Source organism: Coenobita brevimanus, chromosome 81, assembly GCF_032717465.1.
Source record: "Coenobita brevimanus isolate Jiangsu-jjx chromosome 81, ASM3271746v2, whole genome shotgun sequence".
NCBI lineage: Eukaryota > Metazoa > Arthropoda > Malacostraca > Decapoda > Coenobitidae > Coenobita > Coenobita brevimanus.
In genome coordinates this window covers 7,486,368-7,495,193 of record NC_137034.1, presented here as the reverse complement: position 1 = coordinate 7,495,193, position 8,826 = coordinate 7,486,368, and the positions used below count along the sequence as shown (strand labels likewise).

General features: G+C 45.1%; 1 protein-coding gene and 1 long non-coding RNA gene across 2 annotated transcripts in view; both read left to right on the top strand.

The window, feature by feature from the left end:
* Positions 1 to 3,994: 3,994 nt before the first annotated feature.
* On the top strand, positions 3,995 to 6,984 carry LOC145409550 (uncharacterized). Its single transcript, XM_080279938.1, has 4 exons — positions 3,995 to 4,598; positions 4,800 to 6,298; positions 6,682 to 6,888; positions 6,967 to 6,984. Exons 1-4 carry the CDS (start codon positions 3,995 to 3,997, stop codon positions 6,982 to 6,984), a joined length of 2,328 nt encoding a protein of 775 aa, XP_080136064.1.
* A 312-nt stretch (positions 6,985 to 7,296) lies between these two features.
* Positions 7,297 to 8,826, top strand: part of LOC145409521 (uncharacterized) — a 4,904-nt gene continuing 3,374 nt past the window's right edge. Inside the window, exon 1 of the long non-coding RNA XR_013899125.1 lies at positions 7,297 to 7,322. This is a non-coding gene — a long non-coding RNA (uncharacterized LOC145409521). The remainder of the gene's footprint in view (positions 7,323 to 8,826) is intronic.

Sequence of the window (8,826 nt, the reverse complement as noted above, 5' to 3'; positions counted from 1 at the left end):
AGATTGGGTGTGCTAAGCCGACTCCGCTCTTTCTTTACCCCTGCGCAATTGTTGACTCTATACAGGGGTTTTATCCGCCCCTGTGTGGAGTACAACTCTCATGTGTGGGGAGGCTCCCCACATACAGCTCTTCTCAATAGGGTGGAGTCAAAGGCTTTTCGTCTTATTAACTCTCCTCCTCTTGCTGACTCCCTTCAACCTCTGTCTCTTCGCCGCACTGTTGCATCTTTATCTCTTTTCTATCGCTACTTTAATGGTCACTGCTCCTCTGAACTGTCTGCTTGCATTCCTCCACCTCTAAGACGGGAGCGTAGCACCCGTCTGGCAGCAAACTCTCATCCTTTTTCTGTCCAACTCTCTAATGCAAGAGTTAACCGTTACTCCCAGTCTTTCATTTATGCAACAGGTCAGCTCTGGAACTGTCTCTCTCTATCTGTATTTCCTGCTGCCTATGATCTCCAGTCTTTCAAACGCAGTGTGTCCAGGCATCTCAAAATGATCGGATCTTGAATTTGGCTCTATATTGTATTTTGTTTTTCTCTTGGAGGGAACTGTTACTGCGGGCTCATGGCCTTTGGTTCCTTCTTCCCCGCATAAAAAAAAAAAAAAAAAAATGGAAGCTGAAGCAAGACGGCATCAAAGTGGGTTTTGGCGAGGCCTTACATGACTACCAAAAACACTGGTGGTGATGGTGGTGGTGGTGGTGGTGGTGTGGCTGGGACGAGTCTGTGTGGCAGGCAGACAGTGTGACTGGTGAGGTGATGAGGTAGGGGGAGAAGGGGGAGGGACGAGGGGAAGGGAGGGAGAAGGGGGAAGAAAGTGGGGAAGGAGAGGAGGCTGGAAGGTGTGGATTATCTGGGATCTTTGCCATCTTAGAGTAACCTTACTATAGGTGAGGGACTTTTGTACGAGTTTAACCAGGCAGTGGAGCTGTTTGGGTATATCAGTGTCACCGCACGAAGGATCCCTCTCCGCCACCGATATTATGCTTACTGAGTGAAACTTCCGCTAATAGGGCTGCCAAGTTTCACCAGCTTAACGATTCCATTTTCTTTTTTCTTGCCTATAATATATTTTCTTGAACTTTCTTTAATTTTCTAAAACTGTCTATTTTTTATGGAACTTTTCTCTACATAATTCTTGAAGGATTTTCGTATTTTTTTAAAAAGAGAAATATAATCTTGAAATTCTTGTACTTGGTAGCCTTCTTAGGGTCAGTGACTCTCTGTTTGTCTGTCAGTCTATCTGTCTGTCTGTCTGTCTGTCTGTCTCTCTCTCTCTCTCTCTCTCTCTCTCTCTCTCTCTCTCTCTCTCTCTCTCTCTCTCTCTCAGGTAAAGGATAAGGCCGGTAAGAGGGGTACGTCAGATAGTTAGGATCCTCCCCGTCTCTCTCTCACCTGATCTAACGGTAAAAAAAGACAGGTGAGACAGGTGGGAGCCCCCCTTCTCTCTCTCTCTCTCTCTCTCTCTCTCTCTCTCTCTCTCTCTCTAAATACGAAAGGACAGATAGACATACAGACAGACACAGAGACAGACAATTAAGTAAAGTAAAGATAGATTCCGCAGGTTTCTCGTCCTTGCTGTTGAGCCCCTGGGTAATCTGACATGAACCCCGTGGACTGCAGGATGAAAATTCCCTTCATCTGCGGGAATGATTTTAATAGCACCAGGTGAAGGCGTCTTTTGCCCTTGAATCGGGCAAAATATGGGCTGAAATAACGGAATGAGGGAGAGGGAGGGGGGGAGATAGATGGGAGGGAGGGAGAGAGGGAGGGAGGGAGGAAGAATATGGCGCTGGGAAGAAGGGGAGGTAGAATGGAAGAAAACAAAGAGGAATGCGAAGGGAGGGAGGGAACATTCATGGGAGGAAGGGAGGAAAGGAGGAAGGAAAGAGGGGGGGGGGAGGTAGGTAGAATGGAAGGAAAGCAGATGGTCAAGAAGGTAGGATGAAGTGAATGGAGGAGGAGGGTGGCTGGATGGGCAGGTAGGAGGGAAGGGAGAGCAGGAGTGAGGTAAGCAAAAAGGAAGGAAGAGATGAAGTGAAGGATGAAAGGAGGGAGGTAGACAGACTGGGAGGGAGGGGGGGAGGGAGGTGGAGACGAAATAGGAAGAGAATGGAGGAGGGGAGCGAAGAGGAGGAGAAGGGAGAGAGAAAAATTAGAGTGAATGGAGGGAGGGAAGGAGGGAAAGAAGGGGAGAGGGAAGAATCTGGGAGGAAGGGGGGAAGGGAGAGATTGAGGGGGAGAGGGAGGAGGGAGGAAAAGACGGAGGGAAGGAGGAATGAATGTTGGGAGAGAGGAAGGGAAGGAGGGGGGAGGGAAGAGGAGAGAGTACAAAGGAGTACAAAGGAAACCAAACAGCAACAGACCTTATGGTTCTTTCGAGGCTGTTTGTTACAGAGTAGACTATGACTACAAGATCTAACTCTACATGCTGAAGGATAAGGATAGTAAAGAGGAAGGGAGGGAGAGAAGAATGCTGCAGGGACTGAGGGTGGAAGAGGAAGAGAGAAGGAAAGAAGGACGGAAGGAGGAAGGGAGGTAGGTAGAATGGAAGGAATGAAGGTGTGAAAGAAGGTAGGAGGGAAAGGGGTAGGAAGAAGGGAGAGGGTAAGGAAAGAATGAGGGAAAGAGAGAAAACAAGTGGGGGGGAGGGAAGAATGCGGGGAGGGAGGGAGAGGAAGAGGGAAGGAGGGAGGGAGGGAGAGAAAGAGGGAAGGAAGGAGGGAGGGAGGGAGGTAGTGGGAGGAAGGTGAGATCAGCTGGCTGGAACGGTTCCTCTACCCTCTCTCGCCAGTCTTACTCCACACACCTGCCGGTGATAGAGCCAGACGAGGTAGAGAATTCTGAAAACACCTTTGAAAAAACTAGATCGCTTTCGTTATAACCTGACAAGCACTGCGACTTTGTTCGGCTATGTTGATGGTGATATATCTGACTAGCAACCAAGGAGATTCCGGAAAAAAACTTGGGGAAAATTATAGTCTGTTATACCTGACGCAAGTACCGTAATGTAGCTCTGTTGTTGGCCAAGTGTTGTCATACTGAACGGTGGATTTGAATAGTATCCAAGGGCTTGTTATCAACTTAAATCTGTTAAGTCGTAACTATTTATTTATTTATTTATATATTTTTCTTGGTAATCTAGATGTTAGTGTGTTTGCTTTAGCTTTGTATAATTTTGCTGTCATCTTGAATGCTGAGCTGTAACGGTACCGTAGATTAACACAAGAATGTGGTGTTAGTAATGGTGTGCCATGCAAAGGGTGTGGAAGGATGTGGGTGTAGTTTTTTTTTTTTTTTCCACTGAGCTACCGGATTAAGCTACGAAAGGACGAAAGTCTAAGTCACATTAAATAAAGTCTACTATAGTCACAAGAAGCGCTATATGAAGTAAAATATTCTTATTCTGGCACTGAGATCGGAAATAAGCTACAGAAAGACAAAAATCCGAATCAAGTGAAGGTTAACGAACTGTAGTCACGAAGTGTTATGGAAAACAGGTGTAGTATGGTCCTGTACTGATACTTGAACCACCAGAAATAGGACTAAGTGAACGAAGTGTAATCATTAAGTGCTACAGAAAGGGTATGGAGCCGTAACTTGGGCTTGGATGGAAATCTGGGCCAAGTTAAGGTGAATGAACTGCGGTGACCTTGTGAGGGATACGAACTACAGAAAAATCTTTATCTTGAGGAAAAGAAACATTTGAAAGGAAAATCATTTATTGGTGATCGATTCTGCCTAACATGGAGCCTTGGAAAATATATATCTTATCGCTAAAAAATTAGATATCAGAAATATCTTTGGATGTAATGGTAACACCTGGGAATAGTGGTGGCAATTTTGAAAATAACTGTTGCATAAATGTTATCTTTCAATGTGACTTCTGCAAAGATCGTGTCTAATTTAATGTGATTTTTGAAAACTTCTTTGACTTAAAATTTCTTTCAGAAAACTAAATGAACAATAATCCTGGAAATTAACGTAAAACAATGTGGTGGACTAAGTATATTGTGTGGGTGTGGACGTGTTCGTTAGTGTGGGCGGTGGTTGCTGAGGAGAAGAAAGATGGCGAGCGTTTGAAAGAAGTAAAGAGAGAAATTTTGGACATCGTTGGCAACTGCTCCTCCACGACGACGAGTCTGAAAGAGGTGCTGGATCTAATGCATACTTCTACGGGACAGCACTTAGGCAAACTTGTACTTGAAGGGGTTATGTTGGGGGTACAAAAGAAAGACTCCTTGTCATTGCTCTTCCAGTTCTGGGCGGACCTGCAACCACGCTTATCCCCTCGCTTACTATACCAGCTGGAAAACTACCGTGACTTTTTCGGAGGGCTTGACTGGGTGACATTGCCCCTAGTCTGGGAGCAACTCTTCAAAAAAGACCAGCTTGGAAACAGCCTAGCCGCCTTGCCATTGGGCCAGCTCGTAGACATGGTTCAGCCCACTGCAGCGAAGTACGGGATAGATATTCGAGCATTTGTCAATTCCCTTATGGGCCATGGCGTTAACAATGCACGCGACCTTGTTCTAGAAGCTGTCGGTGAACTTGATTGGACAAATATGTTAACTCAATTCATGAATTTCACTTCAGGCGCAATTGCAGATTCAATAATGGGCCAAGAGGAAGATAATCCCCTTTATGTTATTATAAGAGGTCTCGCTAGCTTTGACTTGTTCAAACTCGTCGATAAGCTAAATTACACGGCAAGGACCTACAATTCCTCCAGGACCTTGTTAAAAGAAAAATCATTCCTCGTGTTCTTTGAAACAATAACTGACTTCGCGTTCAAAGCTGGACTTATTCCAGTTTCCACATCCTCTGAAGATCTGAAGGATCCAAAATCTTCTGGAAAAACTGACAATGACAATAAAAAGTATGATAAGGAGACAATAAGACTATTCCGGCCATTGCTTACGTCATTTTTGCGTAAGAATAATATTGACCTCGAACCCGATGCTGTTTTAGAAGTCATGGTCCCTTTTTTAAGTAGAGCTAGAAGTCTTCGCGAACAGCTTACTTCTGGAGGCCAGGGAAGCAGAGACGGTGAGAAGGTAAAAAAAGGAGACATGATGGCTCAGATTTTCCCTCTGCTGTCTGCATTTGGAGGCCTGTTAGGTGGAGATGGTAAGCACGGAAGAAAAGACATGATGGCTCAAATTCTCCCTTTGTTGTCTGCTTTTGGAGGCTTGGGCGGCAAAGGTGGTCAGGAGAGAAGGCAGGGAAACATAATTGATCAAATTCTACCCCTGGCGTCTGTTTTTGGAGGCCAAGGGAGGAAAGATGGGAAGCAGGGAACGAATGACATGATGGCTCGCATTCTGAGTGTTTTTTCCGCATTCGCAGGTCAAAGGAGTGAAAAAAATAAAAATCAAACTGGCGGGCTTAGAGAAAAACCTAAAAAAAATACGAAATCTGGAGATGGCTTGGAAGGAAAACGAGATGAAAAGGGGAAAACTGTTGATGGTTTGGACGTAAACTTGGCGAACCTCATAGATAAGAATGAAAACACGATATCCAGAAATGGTGTGGAAGGAGGGAGAGACGGAGATGGGAAAACAGTTGATTTGGACAGAAAACTCGGTGAAAACAAGAAAGCCAAAGATCTGGATAAGAGCACAGTTTCAGATCAATTCTCAGAGAAAAATAAAATTATGAAATCTACAGAAGCCCGGGAGAGGAAACTAGATGGAGATGAAGAAAGCAATAATATGGACTTGTTAAACTCTTTGAGCATAGGGGACCTACTCGACCGAAATACCGAGAAGCTTGGGTCTAAATTAGAGGCCGCAGCTAAATCTCTACACCCAGGAAAGAGACTGAGTAAAGAAACGCCATATGCCAGTGTTAAAAAACCAGATTCGAAGTCCATGGGAAGTAAAAAGGAACATATATATTTCATAGACATCCTGAAATCTATCCTTTTGAGTATGCATAAGGACGGCCAATGCAACAGAAAGCTCGGAGTTAGTGTCAGAGCCTGCAAGAAGACTGTGAACCATATTATACCCACACTAGGAGATCCAAAACAGCTTTGGAGTCAATGGGCCTCTAAATACGTTGATCAAAAAATGTTGGCCGAGTGGGGATTGGAGGAGGATACAATAGTTTCGTATTTCCAAACTATAATGAAGTTTATGACTTGGGAAGATATACTAGGGACCTTTGAAGAGGAGGACTTGAAGGAGACGGCAGTTAGTAAGGCGCTGCCCCACATCTCTACCATGTTAGTCATTATATCAAACCCCCGAGTGCAGGAGCGGATGTATCAAATCGCGATACCAAAGCTACAGGTAGGTTGGTTCCTGTTCCACTGTTCCGTTCAGCTCTCCAAATTTTCTAAGATTAAGTTGTGCATAGGACTGCTTGTATATACTTAAATGGAACAGTAATAGGTCAATGTTTACAGTTAACTCGGACGCTGTGATTCACTCGGATGAATTAAATTGTCTGACGTTAACTAGAAGGCTGAGTTGTCCCGACCGCGAGATCAGTAGTAACAATACTAACATTTACAGGCTCCTGGTTCTGAGTATTCTGTGAAAGTTAACACTGTGATTTTCTTCAGCTAAGAGAGAGTCATGGGAGCTTGTTAAGCTTATCCCCATTCATCCTCATAGTCGGGACAGTTCTTAATTCTAGATTTACGTATTTATCGATAACTCCACCACCACAGGCTTACTGCGCCTCCCTTGGTCTGCCGGGACTCAACCTAGACAACTTTCCCGAACGCCTAGGTCCTTTGCTGGGTCTGATGTGGCATCAGTGGAACCTACCCTTCAACCCCACAACTCTGCTGGTGCCCCTCAGAGACTACATAAAAGCCTCACTACAATGGATCACGGAGGAGTTGGATGAAATTAAGGACCTGGGTCCTGAACAGGTGAGTTTGAAGACTTCGTTGAGTCTTTTTCTAGCGATTCGATCTGCATATTACTTGTAACACCTTTCCTTCGTACAGCTTAATCTGACACCTTAATAGTCACCAAAGAGACAGACGGACACCTAGATACCTAAATACATACACGGACATGCGCAAATGAATACATACATACACGCGCACTAGCACATGCATGCATACATACATGCACACGCCCACATGCATATGCCATGCGCAGTTACAATACACTAAACAGCTCTTTCATTTCAGGTGGAGCAGAAAGCAGCTAATTGGGCAGAAGATATCCTTCAAGGTTTAGTTTCAATGCCGAAGATGGCCCGGGATGGCAAGGTGGAGTGCCTTCGAGAGCGGCTTTGTCTATTACAGCATTGGAAAGGACTGAATGAAGCTGGTGGGACTGTGATGCGCTATACAACGTGAGTATATGTAGACTGACAGGTAGTGGATGAAAGGATGTACACACTTGTGAAGGAAGAAATTTCATATGAAAACGGCTTGTAAGTAGGGAGATAGATGGACACTGCGCAAATATATAGAGTAAGGAAAAATACTTGAGGAAAAACGCCAAATGCAGGAAGATGACTCGAGAATTCAAAATTGCCTCACCAGCTTCCATCGCACCACTTCCTCCTTTTCAGCATTATTTCCTCCCTTCATTATGCCCTACTTTCCTCCTCCTCCTCTTCCTTGCGAACTTTCCTATCTCCCGCTCCTGCAACGTTCTTCCCTCCCTTCCTTTATACCTCCCCACACCTCTTCCTACTTTGTTTACGCGTTTCTCTCCACTCTACCCTTCTCCTTTCCTTCCTCGCTCTCTCCCTCAGCATTCGTCCCTCCTTTCCCTCTGATTACCTCCCTTTCCCATCCCGTCTTCCTCCCTCCTTTCCTCCCCTTTAACTTTCTCCCTTTCCTATCTTTTCCACATCCCTCCTACCTCCCCCCCCTCCCATCCCTCGTGCCCCTCACATCACGTAATGTCTAGCCATAACAAGCGAAAAGAACTATGATAATTTATAAAGGATCGTAACAGCGGGCAGAATCGGGCTGATGGGTATGATTATGATAAACACTTAGGGGATACAAATTTTAATGGCTTGTTTTACGTATTCAGGCGCGGATCCGGGGGGAGGGGGGAGGGCGCATCCGGCGCCCCCCCCCCTCCTCCCATTCGACAGATCGGATAGGAATGTTGCTTATACACGAAAAAAATACAATATCATTACGCTTTCCTACACCCAGAACGTTAGATGTAATTATATCGCATTACATCACTCGTTTCCAATTATTACCCATTGAACAGCCACTCACGTTTTTTTTCTTTTTTTTCAATTAATATCGTCGCTATTGCACGAGAGAAAACGGTACATCGAAGATCACAAACCTGTTGAGAGGCTGTTTCTGTCTGCAAAGTGTGATCATATCACTGGGGCTGCTCTGTGACAACATTGTCACCAGTTTGACTGAGGCAAAGTTGGATCCATCAAACTGCAGAGCTCAGTGTTTTGATGATGCCTGCAATATGGCAGGTGTGCAGAATGGCTGTGCTGCAAATTTCCGTAAAACAGCAAACATAGCACCATACTTTCACTGCTTCAATCACGACCTGAATCTTGCCCTCGGCAAAGCCAGCAGTGTACCCGCCATCCACTGCATGATGGAAAACCTGAGAACAATGGGGATCTTGTTCAAGTACTCACCAAAACGTCAGTGCCAACTAGAATGAGGGCTCCAATCAGGACAGGCGTGCTTCAGGACTTAAACTACTGAGTATGAGCAAGATCGCACCAATGTACGCAATTCATGGGTGGAAAAGCACAACTGTCTTGAGGATTTCCTTCAACTATACAAACCTCTCACAGACTGTCTCGATGCTATCACATCAGAGGCGGAGTGGGATACTAAGGCACGCACAGAGATTAC